Below are 18,274 nucleotides of genomic sequence, written 5' to 3' on the forward strand. Positions count from 1 at the left end.
TTGTAGAGACAGACTCCCATTGTGTTGCCTAGGCTGGTCTCAAACTCCTGGGTTCAAGTGATCCTCTTGCCTTGACCTCCCAAAGTGCTGGGATTACAAGTGTGAACCACCATGCCTGGCCTAGAGAAGTAGTTTTAGTTTTATGATTAAGTTTTTCTAAGGATAGCAGGATAGAGTTGACAAATATCAGCTTAGCCCATTTATGCCTAGTGTCCCATTAGTGAAACACTAAGCATGTGTGAGTTATTTATATCTTTCTGCTCAAGGTGGTCACCAAGGTCTGATTTTTCACACATGGAAAAATTCAAAAAATTGCAGCCTCAGGCATAAATGGGTTTTAACTGTTTTTGCTAACAAAATTCAAAGCTCATAGATTTGTTTAGTCAGGGCATACTAAAATTTGACATTGAAAGTTCCATTCCATCTCCCTGCCCTGTTAGAATGCATTTTATCCAGAGATGTAGCATTTGCTAGATGTTTTAATGTTGAATAGTGTGTTGCATGCTGAGATGGGCTGGGGGAAGTAAGATGATGTGGGAACTTGTTTTGTAGCACCCTCTTGAGACCTGATTTTATTTAAATTATGAAGCTATGCTAAGTGCTAAGTATGTCTTCGTAATCTAAACAATACTGTATTTTAATAGACTCCATTGATCTTATTTTAAGCTTTTGTCTTTCACAATGTATGTATATTTTACTTCAGCTAAGCGTTTGAGAATCTCAAGGTCATGATGTCAGAAGCAGCAAGGTTCTGTTTTTAAGTCTCAAATCTTTCTCCTTTATTCTTACTCTTTACTCTTTAATGAGAAGAAGTAGGGATCTAATATCTGCAGGAGTAAGTAGATTCTACACTTTTATCGACATAAATATATAGATAGATTTTTGAGCAGGGTCTCACTCTGTCATCCAGGCTGGAGTGCAGTGGTATGATCTCGTCTCATTACAACCTCCGCCTTGAGGGCTCAAGAGATCCTGCCACCTCAGCTTCCTGAGTAGCTGGGACTGCATTATTTGTTACTTTATTTTATTTTTTTGTAAAGATGGAGTTTGGCCAGGTTGCCCAGGCTGGTCTCTAACTCCTGAGCTCAAGCAGTCTGCCTGCTTCAGCCTCCCAAAGTGCTGGGATTACAGGCATGAGCCACCCCGCCCAGCCTCTTTCTTTTTCTTGGATGTCACTCAAGATAGGAGGAACACAAACAGATAACAACCACCAGATCAAAAAGCAGCAAAAGAAAATACTGTAAGCAGAGAGGACACTCAGTTTTTCTTTCCTCTTGTAAAAATCTCAGGACTCCATGTAGGGAGGAGTGTGTCTGTATATTTTCCATGTTGAAGTATACTATATGTTAAGTGCCTTCATCTCCATGCTTTTGATATGTTATCACAGCACCTTACCCCTACACTCCTATCCAGAGAAAAACCAGCCTTATTGTTTAATCTACCCTTCCTGGATTTTTTTCTATGTACGTATATATTAATGCATAAGTACTTTATACACATATATTAACATATTTTACGTATGTGTAGTCCAGAGAGTTTAAAACACACTTACTAATAGCTAGTCAGGTCCAGATTGACTAGCCGTTACTTATTTACCTCTATTAAGTACTTGCTTTTGGTAGGCCTGCCTAGGCCAGAGTCCTTACTCTTTTTATTAAATGTACATGGTTTTAGATAAAAATTCTGCAGCTGCATAAATTCTAAAATTAATTACATTATCTAAAAGGATGTATACAAACTGTTAATGATGGTCCTACCTACATGTTGAGCAGTCGCTGGTAGGGGGTAAGTGTCACTTAAATGGAGGACTGGGTTAAAGGTAAAACAACAGTTTAAATTCTCTGTTGTTTCATGAATTTAAGACCGGAATTGATTGTCATTAATGCATTACTTATACTCTAATTTTATGTATTGAAACTTTTGCAATGTATATGATCACTTTAATAATAAAGCAAAAAACAGATTTATGACTCGCTAGTGTAAACATAAAATTTAAATGTTTTACTCATTTTAAAATCCCCATATTTCAAAGTTAATTTTTTTTGGAGGAGCATCCTACTAAAGATTTGAAGAGACTATCTCCCTCTTTTCTCTGAATTCTTACATGATTTTTTTTCCTCCAGATTTTGGAGCTCATTATTATGGCCAAACTGCATGCCTGAAAGCTTTCCAGGTGCTTTCTGACATTCTAATACCTTTCCCAGCATCTCTCTCTCTCTTTTAATGCCCCTGCCTACGAAAGACTACCTTTCTCATGGGGATGGCTTTCAAAAAGCTAATTAGTGTTATTTGCATGGTTAACTAAAAGAGGATAAAGGCCCTCCTGGGTTTGGAGTTGTGCTTGAGAGTGTATGCCAGATCATGCTGTCCTCAGCTTTTTAAGCAGGCTTCTTTTTCTGTGTGATAATATTTGTCCTGTCCTGGAAACTTTTTGTTTAAAACAGTTTGTGCTCTAGAACTCCATTGTCAGTTCAGAAATAGACATTCATTTGGTGAGTTTTTAGTGACCAGAATAATCATTACTACGTAATTTTTAAGAAGGGCCAGAAAGAATGACTTGATTTTATCAGACCAGTGACCTCATTTCATGAATGAGAGAGGCTTCATTGCAAAAGGGTCACACAGAATCGTATTTTCCTTTTGAGAAAATATTCATGCCCCTGTAATTCTGCCATCCAGAGTAAACCAGGGTTATAGTTTAGTCTTTACTCTTCTGGATTTTTTTCTAAGTTCAAATATTAATATACATGTATATATGTATATATATATATTTTGCAAAAATAGAATCATATTCTAACTGCTACTTTATAGCCACCTTTTTTTATTTTTTTGAGACAGAGTCTTGCTCTGTTGCCCAGACTGGAGTGCAGTGGTGTGATCTCAGCTCACTGCACCCTCCGCCTCCTGGGATCAAGCGATTCTCCTGCCTCAGCCCCTCATGTAGCTGGGATTACGGGTGTGCACCACCACACCTGGCTAATTTTCGTATTTTTAGTGGAGACGAGGTTTCACCATGTTGGCCAGCCTGGTCTCGAACTCCTGAGCTCAGGTGATCCGCCTCCTCAGCTTCCCAAAGTGCTGGGATTACAGGTGTGAGCCACTGCGCCTGGCCTATAGCCTTCTTTAGAATTAATTCTTTTTTTTAAATTATAGCTTTATTGAGATCTGTAATTCACAGTTGTGCAATCATCATCATAATCAATTTTAGAATGTTTTTATCATCCCAAATAGGAAACTCACTAGCAGTCATTCCCATTTTCTCCCATCCCTAGGTAACTACCTGTCTACTTTGTGTTTCTAAAGATTTGCCTATTGTAGACATTTCATATAAATGTAATCATACAATACATGGTCTTTGTGTCTTTTTTTTTTTTTTTTAACTTAGTGTAATGTATGTGAGGTTGTTAAGCTAAATAACAGACAGAGGGAGACTCTCAAAGATGTCATTTATTTAGTAATGGGCATTGTAGTAGGAATACATGTGCCATAGTAAACTATGTGAAACTGTGTGCCATAGTAAACTAGGGCAGTAAAGGAAGACAAAGTTTTTAAAGGAAAAATGAAGATATTATTTTTTTTTGAGATAATTATCCTTGGCTACAAAGATCAATAACAAGGGTGGTACCAGTCTGAAAAATCATGTCAATCAACAATCTCAGGATGATCATCTCAGATAAAGAAACAGGGACATGCTCTTCTATAACCGAACATTGATTACATGCTATACTAAACAATAAACTATAATAAACAATGCATATTTAGATTTTTCCATTTGTTCCATTAATGTCCTAGCCATTTAAAACATCTGGGATCAAATATAGCATTTAATTAACATGCATTGTTAAATAAATCATAATCATTATTTAACACATGTCAAAAAAAAAAGTTGACTTAATTATTGTAAAGTGAAAATCTTTCCAACCCTGCCTCATGAAAGAGGGTGGATTGCCTTGCCCACCTAGGCGTTTTTTTTATCTGTCTCTTTTCAAATACAACTCCCTCCCATCTAAGAGGAACTGTTATCCTAATTTTTAAGATAATTAATTATAGTTTGGCTTTACTTGTTTTTCAGTACAGTTTTCATCATATTTTTTAGTTAAAATTTATTAATATCAAAGAGTAATAATATAATAGTATTTTAATATGATAAAGTCTCATAATCTGTGTATGTCCCCATCGTTTTTTTTTTCCTTTTGTAATTGTGTCCTTCTCAGTGCATCACATCAGAAGGCATGTAGTATCTATTTGTCTCATTATTAATTATTAATATTACATTTTCATTGTTTGATTATTTATTTGCCAGATTTTTCTACTATTTCTTTCTTTGTACAAGTTACTGTTTTCCCCTTAGTTATAGATACTTTAAGTAAATATCTTGTTTGCCATAAAACTTTGATCCTAGTTTTAACAATCATTGATGACTCTTGTCCCCAGGCATTTTCATTATAATGTTTACCAAATGCTAATGCTGAGTTTCTGGCTCCATCATTCTTCCTGTAGATAATAGTTGGAATTCTGTTAGAAGGAAGGCTTTCCAATTTCCATTCTTTGTTATTTCAGTACTTCATATATTTTAATTTTACTCTGTAGATTATATATCCTGTTACTGTCATTTATTTTGTTGCAGGAATTGTCCCAGTTTAGGCCAGTGGTGTCTACTTCAGACCAGTGCCTGAGCCCCTTTGACATGTCTCGTATAGCACTGTCTTGCTTTCTGACACAGGTGTTTCAACTTACCTTGTACTTTGGTAGTCCCAGACTTGGAATCAGCCATTTCTCTAAGGAGACTTGGTTTCTTTTGGTGGGGAATAGTATTAAAAAGCAAATGCTGCCAGATATGGTTTTTCTTTATACTTATTTTGTTTGGGGTTCTTAGACCTTTTTGAATTTGTGCTTGAATTCTATGAGTTTTGGAAGATTCTTGGTCATTAAATGTTAAAACATTTGTCTTCTCCATTCTATCTTCTGTTCTTTTGGGACTCCAATTACTCACATTTGTGTGTTTTCCAACCTTTTTTTCTTTCTATGCTTTAATTTTAATCCCTTCTGCTGCTGTAAACTTTGTGTTAAGCCCATTTATTAAAATTCTCAACATCAGTTGTGTTTTTTAGTTCTAGGATTTCCATTTGACTTTTAAATGTATTACACTTGTCTGGTAAAATTGATATTACCTGTGTTTTTAAAAATATATTAATCATTTTAAAAATCTGTGTCTGATAACTCCAGTATCTGGATTACCTATGTGTCTTTTTCTGTAGTGTCTCTCTGCTTTTTTTGGTCATTTAAAATTTTTTTAATATTATTTTTGTTTTTTGAGATGGAATCTCACTCTGTCACCCAGGCTGGAGTGCAGTGCTGCAATCTTGGCTTATTGCAACTTCCTCCTCCCTGGTTTAAGTGAGTCTCCTGCCTCAGCCTCCCAAGCAGCTGGGAATAGAGGCGTGTGCCACCATGCCCGGATAATTTTTGCATTTTTAGTAGAGGCAGGGTTTTGCCATGTTGGCCAGGCTAGTCTTGAATGCTTAACCTCAGGTGCTCTGCCCATTTTGGCCTCCCAGAGTGCTGGGATTACATGTGTGAGCCACTGCATCCAGCCTTGGTCATTTTTTTTAAATGTAGGAAAGCAATTTTATAATCCGTGAAGTTACAAAAATAATATTCTTAGATTTCCTGACATTCAGTTACTTGGTCTGTTTACATCAGTAAATATGTTGCTAAATTTTGCGGTAACAACCCCCAAATCCTAGTGGTTTACAACAGGAAAGGCTTATTTCTTGCTTCTGTTGCATTCTGTTTTCTGAATAACTGCAGTTATGATCCATGGTTATTGTATTCCATGTGTCTTATTCATTCTGGGATACAGGCTGAAGGAGAAACCCCTATTAGGGATGTATTGATCTCACAAATCAAAGTTAAAGGTAGGTATGAATGATGTTAATGCCTTTGAGAAGTCTGCTCAGTTGAGGGTCATGTCATTCCTCCTTAAACTCTGTTGCCCAGAGCAAGTAATGTATCCATGCCTGCAGTTAGTAGGTACAGAAGAAAGAGTATATACTCGTTCTCCAGGCAGGCATTACAAGTTATGTGGCAAGAGTAGGAATGTATAATCCTTTTTCAGGGAGGGAAGAGTGAATAATTATATAATTATACATATAATTACATAATTATAATTATATAAATTATAATACAGTTTATCCCACTATCCTAAAGGGAAAACTCCTGTTTGAAAACTGTAGATGTATGAGATACAGATGGAAAATTATTAATAATGACAAATTATAAAAAGTAGCAAGGAACTTTATGGTATATTCAGTGAAATGTTAAGCAGTTATCAAAATAATTATTGTATTATATATTGAGCATCCCTAACCTGAAAATTTGAAATCCATAATGTTCCACAATTCAAAACTTTTTGAGCTGATGCTCAAAAAAAATGTTCATTGGAGCATTTCTGATTTTGGATTTTTGGATTAAGGATGCTTACCAGTATAATGTAGAAATTCCAAAATCCAAAAAAGTCAAAAATCCAAAATTCTTCTGCTCCCAAGCATTTCAGATAATGTATACCCAACTTGTATCTAGCAACATAGGAAAATGCATTTAATATAATGTTAAGTGAAAAAATAATGTACAAAGTATATATATCTTCATTGAGTATAGCTACATACAATCTTATATTAGTAAGAAAATTAAAGTTATAAAATTGATAAAGGTATTTTAGGATGATAGATTTATGAATGATCTTTCATTTTCAGAGAGACTGTTTGTTATTTTGTTTTTTTGTTGTTGAGACGGAGTCTTGCTCTATCGCCAGGCTGGAGCGCAGTGGCGTGATTTCGGTTCACTGCAACCCTCTGCCTCCCAGGTTCAAGCAGTTCTTCTGCCTCAGTCTCCTGAGTAGGTGGGACTAAGTTGTGCACCACCACGCCCAGCTAATTTTTGTATTTTTAGTAGAGATGAGGTTTCCCCATGTTGGCCGGGATGGTCTTGATCTCTTGACCTTGTGATCTGCTGCATTGGCCTCCCAAAGTGCTGGGATTACAGGCTGAACCACCGCACCCGGCCCAGACAGACTTTTTGTATTGCTGTTATTTTATACTTTAAAATAATTTTATTTTCACAAGAGGTTATTTTTTCTAAAAGTCAGACACACATATAAGAGAAACATTGGAAACTACAGAAAAAGGGATGAAAAGATATATTTTGAACCAGTCTTCCAAAACTACCACTGTTACTGTTTTCAATGTGTTGAAAAACATTAGTATGTTAAAAAAAAAATTGCCAGAATAACCTTCTATTGTGTTGTCACACATTTCGTTTTAGGTCCTGAAAATCCTTGGTTGGTTCAAGCTTATGTTTCAGCAGCTAAACACCCTTTTGCTTCTGTGGTGGCTCAGGAGGTTTTTCAGAGTGGAATCATTCCTTCAGACACTGACTTTCGTATCTACAGGGATTTTGGGAACATCCCAGGTATATTGTCGGTGGTTATGGCCTATAGTGCAACATCTATTTATCAAAAGCAAGTTTTAATCTTGAAAGTTTGTGAGTAAACAGCATTTTCTGAAACAATTTCTTTATCTGAGAAATATACATTGACTCACTAAAACAGAGTTCCTAATGCTTTCCTTTTTTAAACTCCATACTAATTTAAATGCTTGCCTCCTCTAGAATATATCATCTTGCCTCATAATGTGACAGAAGAACAGGGAAGAACTGTTTAGCACCTCCTTCCCAAAAGATGGTAATAGATCCTTCAGGGGTCTTTTCGTTGTTGTCTTGCTTTGCCAACTCCCTTGGCAGCTTGTCTTATTTGAAGTTAAATTTGGCTCTGGCCTGGCAAGAACGTAGGTGGCAAAATTTTGATGGCCTCCCCAACTCAATATTCCTACCCTTGCTGTGTGACTTTTAATGCCTCCCTATGGAGTAATATACTTCTTCAATCATTATGTATCAAATTATGTACCAAAGCTATAGGTTGTGTAAGAATTTGGAAGATAATTTATGTCATTCATTTGTAAATGTGACAAAACAGTCATGCCACTGCTTTGACATTTTGTGTTTTAGGAATTTATTAAACAAATAGGCCTAAAGCAAGGTTGATCTTTAAAGCAAAATGACTTTTTTTTTCTATATATCTTAGGAATAGACTTAGCTTTTATTGAGAATGGATACATTTATCACACCAAGTATGACACAGCGGACAGAATTCTTACAGATTCCATTCAGAGAGCAGGTTGGTATTCTAATTTAGACTTCTGATATATACTAAGATGAAATATTAGGGATGATACATAAATGTGTACATATTCTGTGGCCTGTGCACTAAAGAGGCAGTATACAGTGTGAATGAGCTAGGGCTTTGGAGTCGGAGAGATGAGATTTTGAGTTTTAGTCCTGTAGTCTAGTGTAGCAATTAAGGTCAGGAATATTCATTGTGAGGAAATGAAAAAGGAGTTGGCCCACGGTTTGCTGAGCAGCAGTAAAAATGTAGCTCTGTTAGTCTCCCATAATGTTTTCCTATGGGACTCTGCTAGCTCTCCTTGATTTTTAACACGTTTGACAGCTTGTTCAGCATCTGTGAGCTTCGCAAAAGGCCTTTGTCTCTTGGTTCACCTCTCAATTTCTGATATCTAGAAGAGTGTCTGGTACAGTTAATATATATTATTAAGTGAATGGATACTAAGAAACAGCCATTGGATTTGTCAACAATGAGGGTACAGTTGATCACAGATAATAGTTCTAGTAGAAGGGAAAAGATACAGACCAGCTGGCTGAGCATCTGAATGGAGAGGAAATGAGAAGGGGAGATGGACCTTATTTGAGTAATTTAGTAAGAAAAGTGAGAGAGAGCAGTAGGAAGGTAGAAAGTGATTTCTGTTCACATTGTTTCTAACCATTTTTTCATTCAAACAGTAGATGGTTTATTTCTGCTTTAAATAGTTGTACATGTAAATCACAGATAGTTTATTCAACCTTTTTATCTTTTATCTTTTATTTTTTTTAACTAATAGGTGACAACATTTTAGCAGTTCTTAAGCATCTAGCTACATCCGATACGCTGGCTGCTGCTTCTAAGTATCGACATGGAAACGTGGTCTTCTTTGATGTGCTGGGCCTGTTTGTCATTGCCTACCCCTCTCGTATTGGCTCAATCATAAACTACATGGTAGTAATGGCTGTTGTTTTATACCTGGGCAAAAAATTGTTGCAGCCCAAACATAAGAGTAAGTATTTTCCTCTAAAACTACAAATACTGGCATTGCTATAGAATTTGCTTGAAGTTTTTCAGTTTGTTTATATCTTCCCAGAAAACAAAATCTTAAGACAATATTTGCTTTATATTGTAATAAATTTTTAAATATTAATATGCTTATTATACTTTTCGTCTTGGAGAAGCACTCAACTTTTATGTATTTAGGGACTCCAAAAGTAGGCATACTACTTACTTGTTAGGTACTACATGGAAGCTATTGAAAAATGTACAGATTGACTTATAATGAAAAGTCCCATTAAAAAATCTTGTCCGTCCAGGCGCGGTGGCTCACGCCTGTAATCCCAGCACTTTGGGAGGCCGAGGTGGGCGGATCATGAAGTCAGGAGTTTGAGACCAGTCTGGCCATAGTAAAAACCTGTCTCTACTAAAAATACAAAAAAATTAGTCAGGTGTGGTGGTATGCACCTGTAATCCCAGCTACTTGGGAGGCTGAGGCAGAAAAATTGCCTGAACTTGGGAGGTGGAGGTTGCAGTGAGCCAAGATTGTGCCATTGCACTCCAACCCAGGCGACAGTTTGAGACGCTGTCTCAAAAAAAGAAAAGAAAAATGTCTTGTCCACACTACAGACCAGTAGCCAGAATGGATGAGTGTCTTAAGTATGAATGAACTGCTTGTGGTTAAATTGTTTCTTCTATTTGAAGTGTTTCTATTTGAAATGTTTCAGAGTCTAAGTTGCTGTGTGGTGTTACCAGATAAAATATTTAGCAGCAATTTAAATAATTCTTTATCACCACGTATTTTTCCCACAATCCTTATCTACTTATGTTACCTTCTTTTTTTTTTTTTTTGAGACGGAGTTTCGCTCTTGTTACCCAGGCTGGAGTGCAATGGCGTGATCTCGACTTACCGCAACCTCCGCCCCCTGGGTTCAGGCAATTCTCCTGCCTCAGCCTCCTGAGTAGCTGGGATTACAGGCACGCGCCACCGTGCCCAGCTAATTTTTTTTTTTTGTATTAATAGAGACGGGGTTTCACAATGTTGACCAGGATGGTCTCGATCTCTCGACCTTGTGATCCACCCGCCTCGGCCTCCCAAAGTGCTGGGATTACAGGCTTGAGCCACCGCGCCCGGCCGTTACCTTCTTTTAAGAACATTTTAAGGGGCCGGGCATGGTGGCTCACACCTGTAATCCCAGCACTTTGGGAGACCGAGACGGGTGGATCACGAGGTCAAGAGATCGAGACCATCCTGGTCAACATGGTGAAACCCCGTCTCTACTAAAAATTCAAAAAATTAGCTGGGCATGGTGGTGTGTCCCTGTAATCCCAGCTACTCAGGAGGCTGAGGCAGGAGAATTGCCTGAACCCAGGAGGCGGAGGTTGCGTTGAGCCGAGATCGCGCCATTGCACTCCAGCCTGGGTAACAAGAGTGAAACTCCATCTCAAAAAAAAAAAAAAAAAAAAAAAAAATTTTATATGGAACTTTGCCTTCCATTCTTGCTAATGTTTTGATACACAAAGCATACCGAAGGTGAAGAAGATTAAGACTACCTTCTTCCTTCATGAGGAATGTACCTGAACTATTCCTAGAAGACTGATCTTTTTGAGTATTTAGTATCTAGAGACTCTTAATAAACGTTACCTGAATATTATTCTTTGATACCTCCCTTGTTCTAGTGATTAGCTAACCTCAACACTTTGGACATATTTGTATTTTTCAATTACAGTGGAAAGCTTTTTGTTTTAATGTTTGCCCATTTAGCTCTACTGACTGGTTATGTAATTGATTTGATGAAAATGGTGATCTCAACTTTTTGTTTTCTTTTCATTAGCTGGTAACTACAAGAAGGACTTCTTGTGTGGACTTGGGATCACTGTGATTAGCTGGTTCACTAGCCTTGTTACCGTTCTCATTATAGCAGTGTTCATCTCTCTTATTGGACAGTCTCTGTCATGGTATAACCACTTCTATGTCTCCGTTTGTCTTTATGGAACTGCAACTGTAGCCAAAATAATATTTATACATACTCTTGCGAAAAGATTTTATTACATGGTAAGTGTTTGGTATATCTGTTGATTTCTTTCTGTAGCCTTCAAGGATTGAAGGTCAACTTAAGTGGGATTCGTTCTGTTTGATCTGTTAAGTGCTAAAAAATTGTTCAGCATGGTATGGAAAATGCACCCACACTGTGTTAATTTTCTAGAAGGTTTCTTATTCTGAGGATAAAGTCACAAAATTCAAATGAGGTTATAAAGCCAGGCTGTAAGCAGTGTTAGGGTGGTGGTGATTGGAAGGCTTGTTAGCAAGCCTTCTACTGAATTTGCTGCAGTTTTTGTAACTAAATTTGCTGCAGTTTTTGTAACTATGCCCTGGGGTCAACCAGTTATTTATGTTATTTGAGAATCTGTTCTCCACTGGAGTGTAAACTCCTTGAGGATAGGGATTGTTTTATTTATTTCTGTATCCTCTGTGCTTCGGTAGTGTCTGACACACAGCACTAACACACAGCAAGTATTTGTTGCCCAAAAGGATGTTGCACTTAAAGTTTTCTTTTCAGTGTTTCCCTCACTATTTTTTCTTTTAACTATATATTGCTGATTCAGGTTCTACACTAATGTATGTCGTTGGGGTTGAAGACACATTGCTAAAGAAAACAGGGAAGGGAAATAGGGTTCCAAATGATTTATACTGAGAATATTGTTATGGTTTCAAATAGATAAGTTTGTTGGCAGAAATAAAATTAGAAATTAGGGCTATGGGCTGGGGGTGTGGTGTCTCACGCCTGTAATCTCAACGCTTTGGTAGGCTGAGGCAAGCAGATCGCTTGAGTTCAAGACCAGTCTGGGCAACATGGTGAAACTGTCTCCACAAGCAATACAAAAAATTAGCCAGGCATGGTGGTGTGCCCCTGTAGTCCCTGCTATCTGGGAGGCTGAGGTAGGAGGATCACCTGAGCCCAGGAGATCAAAGCTGCAATAAGCTGTGATTGTACCACAGCACTCCAGCCTGGGGGGACAGAGTGAGACCCTATCTCAAAAAAATAAATAAAAATTAAAAAGCTATAAAATAATAGGTATAAAAATGAATTACAGTGAAAGAGAGCAACATGGTTTCAGACTGTCTGTGAATTAAAGAGGAAGATCTTAGCTCCATGTAAGCCTACTGTTTTCAATTTATCCTGATAAGGTTTCGAATGAGACATGGATGATTATAATCCAGCATCCTTCCACAAGCATGTCTTTGGTATCTGAACATTGGTCTCAGTTTCAGTTAATGTTGGGATGTGCTCTGTGGAACCCTTCCATGTTAGCAGCTCCTGCTGAAGAAAGGTTCTTTGAGGTTAGCCATCTGCTTATGGTTGAGCTCATATTTTTATCTTAGTGGCTTCAGTTCCCAAAAGAATTACACCTTGGGGCTCAGTTTCACATGCTTATTCTTAGTGTAACAGCGTTTGACCACAGTGTGGCTGACTATTGATTGGGGCAGGAGTAGGATAGAAATGCTTAATAAAATTTCATTTCCTAATTTCAGTTGTGTGATCGTAATACTTTAGGCTGAAAGCACGATGGAAAGAGTGATGTGCTTCATTTTCTTTTCACAAATATTCTTTTAAGTGCCCGGTGAACATGGTACCATCAGAGACTGGGCATGGTGGCTCACACCTGTAATCCCAACACTGGGAGGCCAAGGCAGGAAGACTGCTTGAGGCCAGGAATTTGAGACCAGACTGGGCAACATAAGTGAGACCACATCTCTATTATTATTATTTTTAAACAAGAATGATGCCATAGGAGAGTCATAAGAATGTGATCTTTTTCTTTAAGGAGCTCTCAGTTTCATTTGGGAAGGGGTGGGAATGACAATAATTGCTCTACGTTGTGGGATGAAGTGAGACTGCCATGTAACTGTGCTGTAGGAATACAGGGGAGGCGAGATGAATTTGCTTGTGGCACGGTGGCTGAGATGGCAACATTTGAATTGTTAGTTTGTTTTGGAGAGAGTCTCACTGTGTTGCCCAGGCTGGAGTGCAGTAGTCTTGGCTCCCTGCAGCCTCTGCCTCATGGTTCTAGCAGTTCTCCTGCCTCATTCTCCCAAGTAGCTGGGACTACAGATGTGCCCCATCACACCCAGCAAAATTTTGTATTCTTAGTAGAGACAGGGTTTTGCCATGTTTGCCAGGCTGGTCTCCAACTCCTGGCCTCAAGTGACCCACCAACCTCAGCCTCCCCAAATGTTGGGATTACAGGCGTGAGCCACTGCACCTGGCCTTTATGGGGTTTTTGAAGCATGTGTTGACATTTACTAGATGGGGAACTAATTGATGAGTAGTTTAAGGTGGGAATGTATAAAATGCATGTGTGTCAGTTAATGGAAAGTCCAGTGTGGTGAAGACAAGGTGGCAGTCCAGTAACTGGAATAGGCCAAGGTGAAGTGAGAGCATGATTCCAAACATCAGTGGGGCCACTCTTAAAATGTTTTGAGCAGATTAGTGTGAGAATTTGTGATTTTGTATGAAAACAGATAGCAATATATAGAATGAATTGGAATGGAGCAGGAGTGGGAAGGGATAAATAGAGGTGAGTAGGAAAATAGATTGGAGAGATGTTTTATGTTTGGTACAGTTTGGGTACTTAAAATGAGATCTTTGTTTTTAAAATATCTGAGTGGTATTCAGCTTCAAATTGAATTATAAGAATTATTTTCTTATTTTTAAAGACCAAGCCTCTTGATCAACACTGTGTTAATAATTTAAGCATTTAGCAACTGTAGCCTGTCTTTTATTGTTGGGAGTGGGGAAGATTTGTTAAATGAACTTTAACTTGTTTTGAAAACATATCACAGACTCTGTTGAGCTCTTGAAGTAGGATCCCTTAGAACAAACATGTCTGGGCTATACAGAAATGGGAAGGCAGAGGAAGGAGAAACTTAAATATATCTATTTCTCCATTTCCATCTTTGTATTTATGTACTGTAATTAAAACTTTCATGTTTGTGTGAATAGAATCACTCATGTGGATGTTAAAATGTATTAAGTTCATATTAGGCCAGGCACAGTGGCTCTCACCTGTAATCCCTGTGCTTTGGAAGGCTGAGGTGGGAGGATGGCTTGAGGCCAGGAGTTTGAGACAAGGCTGAGCAACATGGCAAGACCTTGTCTCTGCATTTTTTTTTTTTTTAAATGTAGCTGGGTGTGGTGGTGTGTGCCTATAGTCCCAGTTACTCAGAATGCTGAGGCAGGAGGATCCCTTGAGCCCAGGAGGCTGAGACTGCAGTGAGCCTAATTGCACCACTGCACTCCAGCCTAGGCAACAGAGCAAGAGCCTGTCTCAAAAAAAAGTTTACATGACAACTTTATTTTGAAGAGTGCAAGGTGCTGCACAAGAACCCTTGGACTTTAAATCTCAAAAAATATAAGATCAAATTTTATAATACTAAAGCATGAGGAATACAAGAAGGGGGCAAAGGTACAGTACAAGACCAACTGAAAATAGAAAAGACTCAGGAAAATAAGCCAAACTCTGGATTGCTTTAAAGGTCCTGCAGTTTTCCAGGTGTTGGCTATTGGTGGTGCTACAGCAGTTTGTAATGTTCCTTCACAGGTCGTTTCTCTATTTTGCCTGAAACAGTGTTTGGAATTTGCATAAACAGAAAAGCTTAGAGAGATGAATTTTTTTTAGGAGAGTCCTTTCTTCTATTTTGGAGTATTTCTACTTTTAGCCTAGTACAAGAAAAGCATAGATTATATGGAGAATTTGTACTCTATCTTGTTAAACTGCCCTTATGCTGCAATTTGAATTTATTACTTCATGATGGGAAGCAGCTTTGTTACTGTTTACTTTAAATCAGTTTAAAGAGCAGACCGTGTTTAAAACAAAATGTAGTTTTCCTGAGTGATGGGAATTGTGTTACTATTATAAAAGCTCTTTATGAATGACCCGTGAGTGAGACTACTTGTGTATTTTTCTTTCTTTCAGAATGCCAGTGACCAGTATCTGGGAGAAGTATTTTTTGACGTCTCGCTCTTTGTCCATTGCTGTTTTCTTGTAGCCCTCACTTACCAAGGACTTTGCTCGGCATTTATTAGTGCTGTCTGGGTAGCATTCCCACTGCTCACAAAGCTCTGTGTGCATAAGGACTTTAAGCAGCATGGTAGGGTATTTTTTATTTTGATACACATGGGAGAATACCTTAAAGTACATAAGGCTTTCAGGGACTCTTTCTTTTTTTATTTTATTGAGTAGACTTTCTAAGTTGTTTTTAAAAGTTTTCACACTATACAAATTATCTTATGCCTTATACCCCATCCCTTTCTCATGTTTGTGAACACATGCTAATATATTACTTGGGTATTTTGCTTAACTCTTATTTCTGTTTTATCCTTTCTGAGTGAAAGATCCTACTTCAAGATAACATATACCCTTAAGGGCAAAAGTCATATCTAATCTAATTTCTGTTAGGGTACCAAGGCACACCAGTAGTATACAAATTTATATCTCACTGTAGGATTTCATAAATGTGTGCTTTGTCTTTTTTCCCTAGGTGCCCAAGGAAAATTTTTTACTTTTTACCTTTTGGGGATGTTTATTCCTTATCTATATGCATTGTACCTCATCTGGGCGGTATTTGAGATGTTTACTCCTATCCTCGGGAGAAGTGGTTCCGAAATCCCACCTGATGTTGTGCTGGCATCCATTTTGGCTGGTTGTGCAATGATTCTCTCTTCCTATTTTGTAAGAGAAAATAAGTTTTTTCTTCTTCATTTTTTATATGAGTTTAGCCATACTAGATTCTGTGAAATAGTGTTATGTGTACTTTATTGAGAAAATCTGCAGCAGAAGAAATGGTGAATGGCTGTGCATCTTGTAAATTTGGTATGGTAAAAAAGTGTGGAATGGAGTTTTTGTTGTTGGTATTTAAAAAATTTTTGCCTGTCTATCCTTCCAAATTCTCTAATTTACCTCTTTTCAAATAGCTTTTCAGATACCTGAGTGTGAATTTGTAGAGCGCTTACCAAGTATGAATTGTTAGAGATTGCCTGGTGATGAATGATCCTAAAGTGTGTTTTGAAATTACTAAATTAGAGGCAAATGTTAATAAATACATGGGTGGTTTTATTAGTGCTGTTAGAGCTAGTGAAGGAAGACTAATTCTAATGAGGCTTTTTTTCATTATTACATTTCTGCCTTGTTGCTAGCACATGAAAGTTCATTAATTGAGTCTGTTATGACATCCAAACATGCCTTCATTTACCAAATAATGAAACTGTCACAGGCCTTGTCAGTCCTCATTTTGCTGTATCAGTGTCCTGCCCTAGTAGGGAGAGTTCCATTTGCCATCTCTTTTTTCCTTCCCTTGGGACTTCCCAGAGGGAAAAAAGACAGTGATGCAGAGTTTAAGAACAGATCCCCCTTTGGCAGAGCAAACCCCAGGCAAGGTTTTTCTTTGGCTTGGTGTCTACCTCCAAGACCCAGGCTGTGCCCCTCCAGAGAAGACAGGTCTCTGTTTTGTGGCTCTTTTGATTGGAATTCCTAAAAATGAAAAGTAGTTATTGAACACTTGTAGGTATACCTTGAAATTTGAGGATAGGGAGCCAAATAGAAAAAGGAGCTATGACTTTATTGTAGTTCTTGTCTTCATGGAGATGATAGTGAGTTTTTTCATACTGATAACAATAGAGGGCATCTTTATCCCTTTACTTTGTGGAAATTAGATTCTAAAGACAGCAGGTAAGGAAAATACTACACACACGGTCAGCATCATCCATAGAAGTCCCTTAAATAGCCATTGAGCTCTATGTATGTGGCTTTGTGTACATAATTCTGTAGAGTAATTCCTATGCATATTATTGTTCGAGGTCTGCTGTACTAGTCTTAAAAGAGATCTGAGCATTCCAACCATTTTACTTACAGGATAATTATTAAGGATAATATAAGGATAAGGATAATCCTTATTGGTATTTATAGGGATGGATGAAAAGTTCTAAAATGTTCTTTGTTGCCTCTAGGGTTTGCTTCTTTTTGGTTTAATATTAACCCTTATATCATCTGTATTTTTGATAGGTTTTGCTGTTGTAAGGATTAAAGCAGATAGTGGAGTTTTGTCATCTGTAGATTAGGTTCTAATCAAAAGTCAGCTAGTTATGAACGGAATGCCCCCAACCCTGTGTATTTATTAAATTATAGTCAATGAATGGGTGCTATGGATGTCCATAAAAGATGACTCAGATATGGGACTTTTAAATTCTGTTCCACTGATAATATGAAAGGGGGCAAAATGAACCCTGGAGATGTTCATTGTGGAAATGGAAAATGTCCCCAAAGCATGGAAATCTGGGAAACCAGAAGAAAGAGGATTAAAATGTCTTATCTTCTAAATTATATATTATTGGAAAAGCTTTTAGAGAGAAGACTGCCTCTTGGAATACTTTAGGAAGCTCACTTAATATTCATTTTTAATGTGAAACAGCCCTGCCGCATTTTGATGCCATGAGTTATGAGTCTTTTAATCATTTTCTTATTTATGTGTAGCAGTATTAATGATAGTGGCTTATTAATAGAGTAAGACTGTCTTCTTTGGGTAATGGAGAATTGAACCACAATGCATATTTCAGAGAGCTTTTCCATTAGTCCTTGGGGATTTATTAAATATATCTGCTAGAAAGCAATTAAAGTCTTGTCAAGTGATCAGGTTTTATTTTTTGTTTGCTTGTTTTTTTTTTCGAGATGGAGTCTATTGCCCATACTAGAGTGCAGTGGCGTGATCTCAGCTCTGTGCAACCTTCGCCTCCCGGGTTCAAGCAATTCTCATGCCTCAGCCTTCCTGAAATATGTCATCCTATGTCACTCTAGGTTCTGAGATGGTTACAAAATAAATTGAAGAGAAGCATGAAAAGGGACTCTGAAATGTCCGGTGTATGCTGATGACTGAGCTGTTTCTCACTCTTCTTCTCCTGACCCCCCCCTCGTACCAGCAGTCCCCATTTCAGCCTTGTTCAGTCAATATGCATATAACCATGAAGGCCCAGCAAAGAGTACCCAAGGACACCTATTAACTGATTG

At 37.7% G+C, this 18,274-nt stretch overlaps 1 protein-coding gene across 3 annotated transcripts in view; it reads left to right on the forward strand.

The window, feature by feature from the left end:
* Positions 1 to 18,274, forward strand: part of ERMP1 (endoplasmic reticulum metallopeptidase 1) — a 77,515-nt gene that overhangs the window by 9,408 nt on the left and 49,833 nt on the right. For all 3 annotated transcript variants that reach the window (XR_010336980.1, XR_010336981.1, XM_012454534.2), the window contains exons 5-10: positions 7,324 to 7,470; positions 8,141 to 8,233; positions 9,012 to 9,224; positions 11,047 to 11,267; positions 15,191 to 15,365; positions 15,756 to 15,946. Coding sequence is in view for 1 of the 3 variants with exons in the window: in XM_012454534.2 (XP_012309957.2) it covers positions 7,324 to 7,470; positions 8,141 to 8,233; positions 9,012 to 9,224; positions 11,047 to 11,267; positions 15,191 to 15,365; positions 15,756 to 15,946 (1,040 nt within the window). In the remaining 2 variants the exon portion in view is untranslated. The remainder of the gene's footprint in view (positions 1 to 7,323; positions 7,471 to 8,140; positions 8,234 to 9,011; positions 9,225 to 11,046; positions 11,268 to 15,190; positions 15,366 to 15,755; positions 15,947 to 18,274) is intronic.

The sequence above is a fragment of the Aotus nancymaae genome, unplaced genomic scaffold (genome assembly GCF_030222135.1).
Source record: "Aotus nancymaae isolate 86718 unplaced genomic scaffold, 86718_ANA_hifiasm-v0.15.2.pri h1tg000041l, whole genome shotgun sequence".
Lineage (NCBI taxonomy): Eukaryota > Metazoa > Chordata > Mammalia > Primates > Aotidae > Aotus > Aotus nancymaae.